This window comes from Macrotis lagotis, chromosome X, assembly GCF_037893015.1.
Source record: "Macrotis lagotis isolate mMagLag1 chromosome X, bilby.v1.9.chrom.fasta, whole genome shotgun sequence".
Lineage (NCBI taxonomy): Eukaryota > Metazoa > Chordata > Mammalia > Peramelemorphia > Peramelidae > Macrotis > Macrotis lagotis.
The window spans coordinates 284,421,808-284,437,739 of record NC_133666.1 but is presented as its reverse complement, the minus strand read 5'-3'; the positions used below and the strand labels follow the sequence as shown (position 1 = coordinate 284,437,739).

The 15,932-nt window shown below is 32.8% G+C and overlaps 1 protein-coding gene across 8 annotated transcripts in view; it reads right to left on the bottom strand.

The window, feature by feature from the left end:
- Window positions 1–15,932, bottom strand: part of RICTOR (RPTOR independent companion of MTOR complex 2) — a 138,122-nt gene that overhangs the window by 25,188 nt on the left and 97,002 nt on the right. For 7 of the 8 annotated variants that reach the window (XM_074206786.1, XM_074206787.1, XM_074206790.1 and 4 more), the window contains 14 exons: window positions 15,131–15,231; window positions 14,164–14,329; window positions 13,760–13,861; window positions 13,552–13,598; window positions 9,950–10,085; window positions 5,316–5,515; window positions 4,953–5,079; window positions 3,924–4,088; window positions 3,683–3,759; window positions 2,928–3,006; window positions 2,063–2,172; window positions 1,734–1,821; window positions 562–654; window positions 146–252 (listed from right to left, as the gene is read on the bottom strand). In XM_074206786.1, coding sequence (XP_074062887.1) covers window positions 146–252; window positions 562–654; window positions 1,734–1,821; window positions 2,063–2,172; window positions 2,928–3,006; window positions 3,683–3,759; window positions 3,924–4,088; window positions 4,953–5,079; window positions 5,316–5,515; window positions 9,950–10,085; window positions 13,552–13,598; window positions 13,760–13,861; window positions 14,164–14,329; window positions 15,131–15,231 — 1,598 coding nt within the window. The remainder of the gene's footprint in view (window positions 1–145; window positions 253–561; window positions 655–1,733; window positions 1,822–2,062; window positions 2,173–2,927; window positions 3,007–3,682; window positions 3,760–3,923; window positions 4,089–4,952; window positions 5,080–5,315; window positions 5,516–9,949; window positions 10,086–13,551; window positions 13,599–13,759; window positions 13,862–14,163; window positions 14,330–15,130; window positions 15,232–15,932) is intronic. The other variant, XM_074206788.1, reaches the window with a different exon arrangement.

Genomic DNA, 15,932 nt, shown 5'->3' with positions numbered 1-15,932 from the left:
TGTAAGACTGAGATCCTTCACAGTCAACATTTTAGTTATAGCACTTAGGATCATGGATCAGATATATGATATTTAATGTCTAATGATCAATATTCTCTATGCCAAAGGAACACATGAATTGCTGTAAAAAAAAAAAAATACACACCCTCTAATGGAGAGAACCTCACAGTGCTGTGCTAATGTCATTATATCTGGAATCACATTCTCCTCTTGAAGCAAGTTAAGACCCCAATTTGATGATCCGATATTACCCTGGAATTAAAAAAAAATTCCTTTGTTATTAGCCTAAAAAAATATAGAGATTTTTCAAAAAAGTTTGGAAAATGAAAAATATAAGAGAAACCTCTTCTATAAGACACATGACAGAAGAATTAAAACAAACCAAAAAGTTAAGAATAAATATAACATTTAAGCTAGTGGAGACGGTGTTAACCTTAGAAAATTATGACCAATAATGGAAATTCCAATGACCTCTAGAAAAGATAACATTAAAGAGAAAAAAGTACAGAATCTAGGAAATAGCAAAGTTTATCACATACTTATCACCAATTAAGTACTTACCAAGGCCCAAAGGGCTGCTTTCAGCTGTTTTACTCCTTCCCACTTATCCAACATTGGAGAACGAATAGTATAACTCAGATCTGGAACAACACTCTAAATAGAAAAGTAAAGAAAAACATTTAACAACAATATACTGGATTTCTTTTATTACTATTAATTCCCAATTTTAAATTATTTTCATAAATTTTATGCTACATCATCTATACAACAGTAACAAAAAATGTTTTTTAAATTCCAAATATCAAGGCAGGCAGTTAGTTTCTTAAGAATTCTTTTTATTTCCTAATAGCCTTTTCCACAACTACCTCAGAAATTCCTCTTGTTCTCTTCCATTTTCTTGTGTTGTCTCTTTATGGCCTAGTCTTTCATAACAGCCGTCTTAAGATGGATTCTCTCACATATTTTACTATTAATCTATAAAGCATAAACAATCACCCAACTAGAAGTTGGCCTGGCCATGCAAGAAGTCACATGCAGATGCACTGGTAGCATAACTGAAATAAAAATGCACAAAAATAACTCACATATGCCTAACCCTAATATGTGTACACACAAAAACACATCCACGTATATGGTGAATTTCTGTACAATAAATATTTACTTTTCTTAAATTAAGGAAATATAATTGTCTTTTAAAGGATAATGACAATTGTATTATAATATAGACATAAGATACTTATGCATGTATACACACATGCATGCGTGCATACACACCTACAGGGGTGTGAGGGAGGTATGTGTATGGGTGGGATAATGGATAGGGCTTTAAGTCCAAGAAAATCTGTCCTACTCTTAGATACTCCACGATCCTGGGGAAATCATTTAACTACTAAGGGCTCCCAAGAAACTCCAAGACTATATAATATAGAGAAGATGTTCTGTGTTAGTTGAGTTTTCTTACTTTGAGATTCTCTATATTCCAATGAAAACTCAGAATCAACTTTTATCCATATTCAAAACTATAGCTATACTGTGGCTGAGATATGAATATTGCAAACAGTGAAATGCAAAAATGTGTTCAAAACAATGTCAATGTTTTTGATCAGTCATGGAACACCTAAATTATGCCACCAAATTTAATGTTCTTTTCTACAGAACATATCTTCACAAATTTGCATTTTTAAATTCAGTCATGCCCCATAAGCAAATCTACAATGTAAATAGAATTTTACCTGTACCTCCAACAAATGACAGCCTGTTTTATGGTGTGCCAGTTGTCCATAAAGATGTACAGGCAGGTAGACATGTGGTCGTTGTAATCTGGTGCAGCCAAAATGATATGATTAAAAACCTTTTTGATCCATTCTAAGTATGCCCTAATTAAATATATTACTGACAATATTAGGCATAGAAAATTAGTTATATTTGCCTAATGATTTCTACATTTAATATACAATAAACAAGATGAGATGAACAGAAATACAATCAGAAGAGAAATTAACTTATTATAAAGTAAATTTAGCTAGAGAGGCATAAATTGTTTCTGTGAAGATGATGATACCTTTGGTTACTTCGACGAACATAATTATCACCATCTACAGGTTTTCGATAGGTTGTAAGTGCTTCATTAAGTTGTTCCTCAATTAATTCAACATATTTTGAATTGTATTCCTAAAAGGTAACCCAGTATTAGTACTACATACTGTCAGTAGAGTTAAGTCAAGTACTTAAAAACTCTTACAGAATCTATACAAATACGTAAATGTCCCTTTTGTTTGTCCCTAAATGTTTCTATGTGGTATTCTTTGTAAAATTCTTAGATATTCTAAAGGGAAAAGGGCGAAAGTAAAGAAATTCACCCTAAAGATGTCCAACATTAACTTTTGCCTTCTTTTCATTCCTAAATAGAAACATTTTTACCACTGAGACTTTTGAAAATTGCTAGCCTACAGTGAATTTTGTCAACATGGCTGTATTTCCTTTATTGGGTATTTTACCTCCTTAGTTTAGAAGAGGCACTTATGCATTTTGGCATAAAATGACCATCATTCAGCTATAGAATGCAAAGAAGAACAGAAACTATAAAAAAGATAGCTTTAGGCTATAATGATGTTAATGTAAATAAGAATGTGTGCAAATTTTTATAAGGAATGTTTTTACCCCTGCTGACTATAAAAAACAAGAAAAATCATCTCTTTAAGACCATGCATTCTTGCAGCTAATTCAGAAAACTAGGATTATGTAAGTTTAATATCAGTTTCATAGATATGTATAAAATATCTAATTTGTGGTGGCATAAAATCTTATGCTAATGATAGGAATACATGGCAAAGATTGTTTAAAGCCTTCTGCCTATATCTAACTTGTAACTCTTCCCCAACCCCCAAATTTTAAAACTTCTATTTCCTGATTCAACTAAACATTACCTTTTGCCATTTTTCCATTTGCTTGGTAACGTAACCTCTCTCGTTAAGATAGGAAAACCCCTTAGGAATGGATAGAAATCTATAAAAGTAACAGAAGAAATTAAAGATACAATACCAAGAACTTCTAAAGGGTGATATTTAAGGGATATATCCATCAAAATTAAGAAACTGAGGATTCTTCCATTTTTTTCAATACCTTTAATCCTAGGATACTTTGAAAAATTCTTTGCAAACAGATAAATGAGATCATAATCATAGCAGTTAAGTGCTGGAATTGACCTTGGAAATTAATTAACTGTCATTTTCCAGGTGAGGAAAACTGAGGTTTAAATTAGTTAAATGATTCATCTAAAGTCATACACTACTGGTTATAAAATCAGATTTCCTACCTAGTATTCTCTTCTGTACAATCCACTGAGCCCCTCTCTGATTATATATGAGATTACATGGTAAGAAAGAGAAGGGTGAAAAGAAAAAAAAATAAGAAAAGAAGTTCATGAAGACAAAGAAGTATTTTAACACTGCATAGTATCCAAAATCTTGAAACATATCCTATTTACAAAATATAGAGAACTACTTGCTAAAGGAACTGCCATATTTTATTATTCCCCAGAATTTTCCTATTTAGATTCAGCTTTATTATGCATTTGCTATATGGATCAATATAGGTGATCTAAGTTTAAAAAAAACACAACACAACAAACTCCCCCCCAAAATAATTGTTTTAAACCGTTTAATATTTGTTTAATATTTACCTAAGAAGGAGAAGAAGACCTTTATCTCCAAGATGAGATAAAGCTGGTTTCATCTGGATGAGAGCATGAAGATTGGCCTAAAAAAAAAAAAATGATTAACTGGACAAAATAACTGATTACCAGGAAAACATTCACTCAAGCTGGAAAGTAAATTTTGTTATAAAATAATCTCATTATTTTAAAAGCCAAGAATTTTTCTCATTCACACTTAAGTATTTCATTATCAAAAGGAAACATTCACCTTGTCTTCACATGCTTCATCTAAGATATCAAGAGCTTCAGAGGAAATAGTTTTATTTTTATCATGCAATTGAGTCACTAACAACTCAATGCCCCAGTTACTGAAGAACTCTACATTGGCCCTTAATAATACTCTTAAATGCTTTGTTGCATACAATCTGCAGCCCTGCGAAAGAAAAAAAGATATATTTATTAAACATGGTTATCTTTCTTCCTTTAAATTAACAATTCGACTTTTTCATAATATCTTAACGAGAAGTACCCTATCACTGTGTCAATGAGTTGATCTCTCACACTGAAATATTTTAGTTGACTCAAAAAAGTCAAAAGTCAAGGATGATTATATTTTCTGTTATGAAGCTGTTTTACCTTCTATACCATGTGTCAAATAAAGCAAGTTAAGAATTCCCTTTGGATATTACTTTAACAAATATTAAAAACTTACTATGTATTAGGCATAGTGCTAAATGCTGGGAATACAAAGTCAAAAAAGGAAGACTGTAGGCTCAGGGAGTTTATATTTTGTCCAGTGAGAAAACATGTGCGCGCGCACACACACACACACACACACACACACACACACACACACACACACACAAACTCTCTCTCTCTCTCTCTCTCTCTCTCTCTCTCTCTCTCTCTCTCTCACACACACACACACAAAGTAATTTGGGGAGGGAAAGCACTAGGAGTTGAGAGAAATAAGGAGAACCCTCTTGTACAAGGAAGCATCTGAGTTGAATTCTTAAAATTAAGAAATTTAGAAACTTTAAGAGGTAAAGAGGAGAATGAATGCATTATAGACATTGGGGCCAGTCACTATAAAGACAAGGATACAGGAAATGAAGCACTACGTGTTAAGAACTACAAGATGGATATTGCTTCAGGTGCTTTAGAAATAGAAAGAAATAAAGGACAAATTATTAATGTTGATCAGATCACAATCACTAGTCTTTCCAATTGATTTTAAATTTACTTTGTTCTTATGGCTAATCATAAAATCCATTATTCTTTGCTATGTTACACTCACATCAGTAGCTGCAGTTAGGATTTTGGAAAGGATAACTCTGGCCAATCCATCTCTGCTATAATCCAAACTTGAAACTGTCAGTTTCAATAAGTGATCTTGGTTCTTCAACGAACAAAGACTAAGAAGACTGATGAAAAAGTGAGAAAAAATAAAGATATTAGATATCTATTTTATATATGAAACAGTAATGCACAACAAAGAGGGAGCTGAAATATCAAAGGATCATTATTTCTATGGTACTTTTAAAATTTTTAAGTGATCAGATATCCATTTTAACCAAATATAAAATCAAAATGTTGTTTTTACTTGGAATAAAAAATTAAGTTTGATCATAAATTGAAAAATAAACTGTAGGATGCTCACCACTGAAAGACATTGCATTTTTCTAGCATTTTAACTCCATGAGGATGACAGGAAAGTGTTCCAATAAATAAAAAATAGTGTTGACTAAGGGAACTCAATAAACCATTGTTCTGAAGGCTTCGTTCAGGTTTCATTCCAGATGAGGAACTAAGCCACTGAACAATATCTTTTACTAATTCTTCTAAGTATCCTTGCCCATCCTAAAGAAAAGAGGAATAATGAAATGAGAAAAGGTTAATAGTGTTAGAAAAACAAGTAATGTTCTTTAATAGAAATTCATTTTAAGTAAAAATAATTTTTTTTTAAAAATCATAATAAAATTAGGGATAGAAGGATGAAGGAATAAGATAAAGGGGGGAGGTGTGCTCAAAACAAATGAAAAAAAATCAAGAGAGCCTAACTGATCTAAAAATTGAATATTAACAAGGAAAAGTGGGAAGTGAACAAACATTTCCTACCTGCCAGGCACTGAACTAAGGACTTTTTGCAAATGTTAACTCACTGGATCCTCAACAACAACAAAAGGCAGTTGAGTATAGTCCTTCCTCCCTGTCATTCTTGACTACTAGGATTATCTCAGTTTTGAGGAAACAGAATCAAACATGTTAAATGATTTTTGTACGATCACATAGCTAGTAAGTGTCCAAGACTGGATCTGAACTCAGATTTTCTTGATTCCATGTCCAGGGTTTTATTCTTAGTGCCATCAATTGCCTATACTATTTAGTAGATATCCTAATATAATCAACTGGGAACAACAATTACTAAAATTTTACCAAACAAAACAACTATCTCAGAATTTTAGTCTATAATTATCCTAAACATATAAGTAGTTATTCCTAATGAAATATGCATGGAAAAATTTAAAGAAAAAGAGTTTATTTCCAATATCAAATCAGTTCTTAATCAAGTATACTGCTGATTCATGAATTAATGACAGAAACATTAAATTTTGTTGTGAAATATTAAAACATTTAATCAACTTTTTTTATCAATTTCATTGACTATAAGTACTAAGTTATTAATTGGAAAAGCAAGAATCCATCTTATAAAACTGATACATGGTAACATTTTCCTTTCTGTGAATAACATATATTTGGTTTAAAGAAATATATAATAAACTATTTTCTTAACTCACTGGCAAATACAAAAGTCTTACTACAATCAAAATGTTTAGTTCACATTTATCTTTCAGGTACTCTTTGTTTAAAATCCATTAAGTCTGTATCCATTTCAATTCATTTATTGCTGTATCAAATAAAATTACTCAATCAAGAAACATTAAGAAAATTTAATTAGTGCTTTAAGATTTGCTGAGGACTTGTAATATATCCTGTGCCACATGGAACTCAGTGAGTGCTTCACACACACACACACACGCAAAATAATATCAAATTCTATTAACAATACGAAGCAGATTTGGTATACAAAAGAACAAACTAATCTGACTATGAAATCTTGATTGGTATTTTATCTGGCATATATTATGTTTCAGGCATTGTTTTAACTATCCGCTTCTATCATCTTTCAGGTGAAGTTAAACAAATATTTATTATGTACCTACTAAATGCCAGTGATTTGCTAAATGCTAGAAACAGAAAGATATGTAAAAATATTCTGTGCTTTCAAGGAACTCACAGCCTAAGAGGGGAAGACAACTAACTGTGAACCAACAGAATAAAATGGAGCTCATCACCAAGAGGGATGAAGAAAGACTTCTTGCACAAGCTGGGACCTGGAAGAAGGCAAGAGACTGGAGATGAGACAAAGTATTTCAGACTAGAGAGAGAGAGAGAGAGAGAGAGAAAATGTGTGTGTGTGTGTGTGTGTGTGTGTGTGTGTGTGTGTGTGTGTGTGTGTGTGAAGGTCAACAGTGAAAATGTCCAGATAAACAGGGAAAAAGCAGGATGTAATTCAATGGCATTACAAAATATATGGCTGGAGGAGTAAGGTGTAAGGAGATAGGAAAAGTATGAAGCAACCAGATTATAAAAGGCAAATTAAATGCAAAAAAAAAAAGGATTTTAACTTTGATTCCAGATGTACCAAATGAATGACATGGTCAATTCTATGCTTTAGGAAGATTCTTATGAGTGGGGAGAAATTTGAGGAAGGGAGACCAGTAAGTAGGTGACTACAATAGTTGAGATGTAAGATGATAAGGGCCTGCACCAGGGGTATTTATAGTATCAAAGGGGAGTAAGTACAAGAAATGTTCTGAAGTTAGACTCAAAAAGATTTGGTAAAAGACTGGCAATGAGGAGGAAAAGAGATGATGGAGAAATACTCCACAGTAAAAGGGAGATTAGGAAGAGAGGAAGATTTAAGGGAAGAATGATGTGTACAAGTTTTGGACATGCTAAGTAATAAAGCAGTAGGATATCAAGTTCAACATGTCCAATAGGCAGCTGGAAATGAGTCCAGGAGTCAGAAGAGATACTAGGAGTAAATAAGCAAATCATCAACATAGATAAAAGAATCCATGGGAACTGATAAGAAAACAATATAGAGGAAAAGAAGAAGGCCCAAGATGAAACCTTGGGGTACTTGTGGTTGGTATTAGCAGAATTGAAGTGGTAGAAGGCATATGAGTGATGGGAGATTTTTTTCAGTCAATGAAAAAACTTTTTTTTTCAGTCACAGAAGTTGAGCAGAACATCTCATAAGAGGACCAAGAAGTCAATGTCAGTGGATGAGCATGAGTGCACAGGGGGGTTTGCCTTGGGCGTTACAAAGACCACCTCTTCATGTGAGAAAGTGGTAAAAGAGGATTCAGTAAAGGAGATTGAGAAGGACCAGACCAGCAAAAGAACCAGGTAAGAACAGTGCCACAAAAACCTGGAGAAAAAAAAATCAAGCAGAAATAGATAACAGAGCTACAGGTAGGTCAAGGATGAGAACTGAGAAAAAAGTCATTAGATTTGTTTATTAAGATATCATCAATGAGTAGAGAAAGCAGTTAGTTTAATGATGAGGTAAGAAGTCAGACTGCAAAAAGAGACTAAAAGGAAAGGAAATGGAAGCACCAATTTTAGATGGTCTTCTTAACTAAAATGTTTAGCCATGAATGAGAGGAGATAAAGGTAACAAGCAGGGAATAAACAGAACCATCTTTTTTAAGGATGTGTTTTAGGAAAATAGGGAAACATAGGGAAAGATTACAGGTTAATGAGAATATGGGTGACAGAGGAAAAGAAGGATTAGAATAAGATTGTATAGGTTGAAGAGTTTGCCTTTGGCAAGGAGGAGGGTCATTTCATTATGTGAGAAGGGAGTGAAGGAAGAGAGAGTGGAAGAAAGTATCTAAGTGACATGACAAGGCAGGAAATGGGAGCTCCAGATTTCAGGTTCAAATTTTTGAAAGTACGAGGCCAGGTTTTCAGTTGAGAGGCAGGAAGAGAGAAGTCATAACATAACTAAGGAAAGTTGAAAAGTTTTTTAAAAGAGTGGGACAGTGAATAAATATAGTAGGACCTCCTCACAAGCAGTGATAGAGTAGTTGAAAAGTATAACCAGAGTTGGAATAAGGAGCTCAGTCTTAGTGCAAGAAGATGGCAAGAGTGAGAAAAGGAAAAAGATATAGGATAAAGGCAAATTAATCTATGAAGCAGTCATTGCAGAAAGTACAGTGGAAGGGTGAGAAGCACATAGTACATTAAGGCACCGGATTAAAGGAAAGGGAAACAATAAGGCAAGCAGTGGGGGCAGAAAATGGAGTTTGAGGAATAATACAGGATGTGGGGGAAGGTAAGAATCATGGTATAAGATGAATATGACTGGGTGGAATTTTACTGATTTCAGATAGGTTATCATCATCCCTAGGGTTCAATTTCAGGGTAGAGACCTTCCAGGGTGTGTTTAGCTGGAAGCTGAGGTAAAGAGAAGATTAGATGTGATGACTGGTTGAGGTAGAGCTGCAAGAGGTCACAGCTGGGAGGGATCAATAGCTGGCCCAGGAAGACTAGGATGCTAGGAAGCTCTCCCTGGCAAGGCACTCATCTTACTGGGAAGATTCAGGGTTTCTGATATTCAAGAGAATGTCAGGAAAAGTTGTTCCCATTTCTAAGGACATTTCTAATCAGGAATGATGAGATTATTTACAATGAAGATTACATTATAGGGTTATGCAGTATCATGAAAAACAGAAAGAACACAGAGTGCCAGAGTAGAATCCAATAGGCAATTATCTCTTTAATAAGAATTAGGGGAAGAGGGGGGACCCTTGCCAATGTGCATAATTACAAAATTTTGTTTCTCTGCTTGTACCTTTAAATTGCTTTATATGGGAAGTGAACAGGAAAGTTAACAAATGAAGTGAGAGTTAATGGAAAATATTTTGTATAGAGGAAGTAACCACAAGATTCTTCACTAACAGTAGTTTCTACAAGTGGTATGTTCATAGATTTTAAAGCAAGTTAAAGTTGGCAAGTTGAATGTTACAGACATAGAATTGAGCCTATGAACAAAATCTTCCAAGAATCTGACCTTCACTTTACATGGACAACAGAAATTCTTGTAGTTTATATTCTTAGTCTTCTCTCAACTTAAGTGTTATAGCTACATTAAAACTAGTGTTTTTCTTTATCTGGTAATCATTTGATCTGGTAAATGTTCGGAGTAAAAATGTTTCTCACCTCTTCAGATTCAAGAAGAAATTCTGTAAACTGGCAACCCACAACTGTGAGTTGTTTGGACTTGGCAAAATCCAGATCCAAATTGGCATATAATTTGCTGCTAGGCTTGTAAAAATAGAGTAGTCGTCGTACAAACCTAAGATTAAGATTAGAAAGTTAATATTGTCTCAAAATGGAATAATTATTCTAAATCTGAAATAATTTATAGTAGATAAAAAGGTCATGTTGCTAGAAGGGATGAGACCAAATCCTAGTTCTGCTACTTACTGGAGAAAATCATTGAGTTCTCTGAGCCTAGCAAAAGGTGAAAAGAGCTGGACTTGACCAGGAATCTTCAAATTTTAACCTGACAACCAAATCTGCCCTGTCAACCTGTTTTATATGGCCCACAAACTAAGAATGGTTTTTACATTTGTAAACACAATAAAACTTTATTAAAAATTATAAATCATTATAAATCATTCCTAGATCCTGGGGTATTCAAAAACAAGTAAATACCACCTATCTTTAAAATATTATGCTCCAATGATAGATCATTTTGAAAAAAAAGATGAAAAAGGAATACACTAGGCAATATTTTTTCTTATTCCAGTAAGATACCTTTTGGTATAATTCCTAAAAACTAATTTACAAAATCAGGGACCCCAAAAGACCAATCAACTACACTTTTACATGAAGACCTGAAAAAGAGGGAAAACTTAACAAAACAATCAATTCTATATATTGATGGCTCTTATCTATTATGAGGAAGCCTAGAATAGTGTCCCTAAAACTTCTAATCTCTACTTCTAGTTCTGTCATTTAAGGTAACTTAGACAAGGTGAAAACTCTCTTTCATAGGGATAGTCCCTTAAGGATCAGATAGGTGACACAGTGGATAGAGCACTGGGCCTAGAGTTGGGAGGACCTGACACTTAATAATTACCTAGCTATGTGACCTTGGGCAAGTCATATTAACCCTACTACCTTAAATAAAATTAAATATTTAAAGGATAAACATCATGTACTCCTCCAAGTCTTTTACAGGTTAAGTGAAGATACTCAGTTCCATTAAATGAGCTTTATTTGGTTTGATTTCCAAGTCCTTATTGTTCCTGTGGACAGTTCCTAGCTTAAAATATTCTTTTCCAAATCATAGCATCCAAAATTGAGCAAATATTCTAGAAATACTCTCTAACTAGGACTACAGGATTCTTAGAATTCAGTGTAAAACTGAATTCACTTTAGGAACTACTAAATCATATTGTGGGTATGTTTTCACAGTTCACTACACCTCTACCTCTAGCTCTTCTGCCTCTAAAAATTGTCACCTGTGAGTTAGGTAAGTCTCATTTTGTTTTTGTGAACATGATTTTCTAAATTTCAAGTGTTATAGTTTATCATTTATCCTATTTCATCCAATAAAAATCAGCCCAATATTATAGTCTGTCAAGTTCTTTTTAGATTCTTATCACTAGCCAATGCCAGTTATTCCTTTTAGCTTTATTTGTCCAGCTACAAATTTGATGGATGTACTATCTATTTACTTATTCAAGTTACTGATTAAAATTCTACATAGCACAGTTCATTCTAAATGATACCACTATAACCTGAAAATGTTAAGACAAAAATATGAAAGAACTACAAAGTTAAAAAAGACTTGGCTAGAAAAAAAAAAGGATTATAAAAGCCAGAAGACGAGGTTAGACAGATGAGAGCAAGTTATTGAAGCTCTTAGATGTCAATCTTCCTATGCAATACAAGAGGTGCCTTTCCTATGATTCTACAAAATCATGTCATACTAAATAAGAGTAAATCAAGTTTCAAAATTCTATGATTTCTTAGTTTCTATGGTTAAGGAGTTAGCAAAAAAATCAAAACAAGTAAATTATTAATTTGATCATTATTATAGTTTATTTTATCCAAGAAATTAAATATAAACATAATGGTTATAACACTTTACTTTATGAATCGGTAAGACCTGGGTTCACAACCCACATATGACACTTGTATTTTCTTAATTACCTGTGTGACCCTGGGTAAATCACTTAATCTTAGGCAACTTTCTTGTGACATATTGATAGTTTCAATGTTGAGAATTCCCTACACAAAGATCACAGATGCTTAAGTATTTTATTAATGCCACAAAGTATTCTTCTTTCATAATCTATTTCATAATCTAAAATAATCAAGTGCAGAAGAGAGATGAGTTGGTTTTCCTGAACTGTATCTTAGTTTCTGAATCTTTGTTATTATAAACTATTACTATGAACTATTAACATAGTATATATATATACATACACACACACACACACACACACACACACACATTAATCACTATGCTGTCAGTATAATGCTATTATATATGTTACTCAGATTTAAATATCACTACTGCGGGGAACGTTTGCTAAGTGGAATAATGGATAAAAAAATTAGACTTGGAGTCAGAAAGAACTAAGTTCAACTCCTTCCTCTGTTACCCTGTCAAAGGGACTATATCTCTCTCAATCCTTCACTTGTAAAAATGGAAATAATAATAGCACCTATATCCTAGGAGGTCCGGAGAATCAAATGAGAACATATAAAAATAGTTTTGCAAATTCCAAAGTACTAAATAAATGTTAGCTGTTATTATTTTTATTATAAATAACCAAAAAATATCAATGACAGGGATAGATCATAATCACTTAAAACTTGGGAGGGGAAATCTAAATTATTAAAAAAATTATTTTATATTGAAGAAAATCATAAACATTAAATCTTCCCTATCCAAAAATATCTTTGACTTACAGAACTTCAGCTTTTATAATGAGAAGTTTTGTGCACTGTCCACAGAACGATTTAAATGAAGGGCTCCTAAACTCTGCAATAGTCACATGAGTCTTCCCACAATTACCAGGGTCTTCAGGAAAAGAGTTTAGGTATTGAGTCTTGAGGATTGGGAAAGAGGATGAAGAAAAGAACTGGGTAATAGAGAGTGGCCCACAAATCACACTATGACAGAATAGGGGCAGGTTAAAAACAATCACTTTGGTAGTGTACAGAAAAAACTCAGACTGAAAATAAGCTAGTAAATCATTATTAAAATTGATAAATACCAAGTATCTGTTATCTTCATTGTGGCAGGCTAGTCTACAATACTCTTTAAAGGTCACTCAGTTTGAGAAACTCAGATTAGTGAACTACTAAATTGGTCAGTCTGTATCAAAACTGAAATCAATACCATTTTAAAAGCATAGGAATTTTTTTTTGAATTTTAAAATTTGCATGAATTATACAAAACATAACCTATTTTTGAATTAAAAAAAAAAACACAAAATAACCCAGAATGACCAAATTAGTGAATTTAGCTATTCCGATAAAATATTATTTTGGGGTATGGATCTTGTGGCTTCATCAGCATGGGAAACTTCCCTACAATGGTGCCACAAAAAAAGACTTGTCTGTGACTTACAATTTTAGAGAGTTGCCTGGAGCATTCAGACATTAATGACTTACCCAAGTTCACAAAGGCCTCCATACTTACTAGTATAAAATGATACTGTATATGATATTGAATGACTAATTTTAATAACTATATGGCAATATTCCCTAAGTAGTGAATTTATGTAGTTCTTACATACCTGTGTAATTGTTCATCCTTATAGTTTCTTAGATTTATATTTGGCCACTAGAAAAAAGATAATGGATTATGTAGAAACTGTCTTTTAAACCATCAATTCCTAAATATTTATGGAGGCATTAAAAACCAACAATCAAAAACAGGATCTGAGTCATTAAGTACATACTTAAACCCATTTAATCAAATCACAAAATACACTGTTCTTCTACCTTAAGAATGGTGCCTATGAGATTCCAATTCCATTCAAGATTCTCTTTATGATGAAGAACTTGGCTATCTCTAAGATTGGTCATGAGAGCTTCCTCTGTATCCTGAAACATTGAAGGAAAATTATTTTCTATCAAATTAACCATACATACAGAAACATAATCAAACCAAATTTGCAGTTCCTTCCTCCACTTCCCTCCAAAAGCTTCATCATTTAAGGATATGATTCAGTCATAGATATCAAAGGGGCATCTAAAAATTATTAAAGTTAAAAAATATTCATTCTAAATGCTTCCCACAGAAAAAATGAGTTATGAAAATCAAAATACTTACAAATAAAATTAAACATGTAGTTTAAATTAAGAAATATCACAAGTAAAAATCACTTAAATTTAGTCACAAATACCTTCAAAACAAAAATATCTTTCTGAACTCGGAGATACTGATCCCTTTTTTGGTGTGTTGCCATCGCTTTCTGAACAATGTGATCCAAATGAAGACTGTAAGGTTTAGGCCCTCTTTTCTTCATCTCATGAAAGCGTTTTAAGCAGTTCAGAGCTGCACTGGCTCGTCTAATAAGGAAAAATATATGCAGTTATTATTATAACAAAGCATAAATTCCTTTAAAGTCGTTTCTAGGGTAAACAAGAACATATTTTGTAGGATTCTAATGCAAGAGATTAGTTACTTAAATTATGGGACCACATTTTACTTTGGATTTCCAAAAAAAAAAAAGACACTAAGTTATAACTTTATAGATTTTGCATTTAGAAACCACTGATGCAACTAGGCTACAAAATTTATCAAAAATCTTTAATCTGACTCATACTTTTATACTCTAAAAATATAGAATACCATAGATATAGAAAATATACAAATAGATATAAAAATATAGAAATAGAAATACAGGCTGGAAAAGTGAGAGGTGACAGATGTGGAAGCAACCCAGAAAACAGATATATAAAGTACAGTATTGAGTGCCAAGAACTGTGATTTTAAGTTTTAAAACTTTGGGTGAGGAAAGGATAAATGGAGCTAAGCTGATATGAGTCAAACCAGGAGAGAGTTTACCTTTCCCTTTTATCCTAGCTCCAACCATCTCCTCTATGTCCAAGTATGATTGCTGCAGATAATCTATATGAATGTCCCCAAACTTATAGCAAAAGAATAATGAAGAATCCTGATGTTATTTTACTGTCATATCAACTATATAATCTACAAGAAAAATACTATGCATTTTTGCAAGTTGATATGGTTTCTTTTTAAATCTTCATTAAAAATGATTTTAAGTACCATATATATGAACTTAAAGTAATTATAATAAAACTTACAAGTACTAATAACTTTAATGAGCTGGAACAACTCATACTTACAGTCTTTTCTCCTTAGGGATGTCAAACGATGCTGCCATATTCATTAGCGTTGGTAAACAGTGCAAATGATGGCTATGTGAATGAGGAAGGATTGTGTTTGCCTAAAAACAAATGCCACATGAATATGCCATAAATTCCTAACGCTGATTTCATTATTTAAATGATTTGTGATTTTATCAGTGTATTTCAGTTAATTCCCTCTACCAATGCAGATTGAAACTTGTGGGTACCTTAAAAGACCTTTATCAGTTGTTGTAGGTGAAAAAATAAAATTACCTTGAATCAGGGCTCCAGAAAGGAGCTTTGACTCATCAAGGCTAGTCTTCAGGCCAAAGACGTAGCAAGTAAGAAGCACCTTTATCAGAAACCTTTCCAGCTTGGAAGACTCAAGAACCTAAGGTCATCTCCATGCCAAGATGAGGTGTCTAAGTAGGATTTCAGTTGAGGATATGTATATACATATATACATACACACACACACACACACACACACACACACACACGGAAGATACATATATTTATACTCATATTTCATTAAATAAATCGTGCCTAGCCCAATATTCATAAAACTTTTAATTCAATGTAGTTTTTAAAGCTGTATTCAGCTTTTTACTTAAGTATGTGTGAATCTGGCCATCACTGGGTCTAATTTTTATCCTAAATCATACTTTCTAAATAAAAGTTTTCAATCATTCTTACAGTTTAAATAGAAATCTGAATAAATATTTAGTAAGACTTTGATTTGGCTTGTCTTTTGGAAAGCCAATGTACACTTATACTTTAGGAAAATAAGACGAAGCAA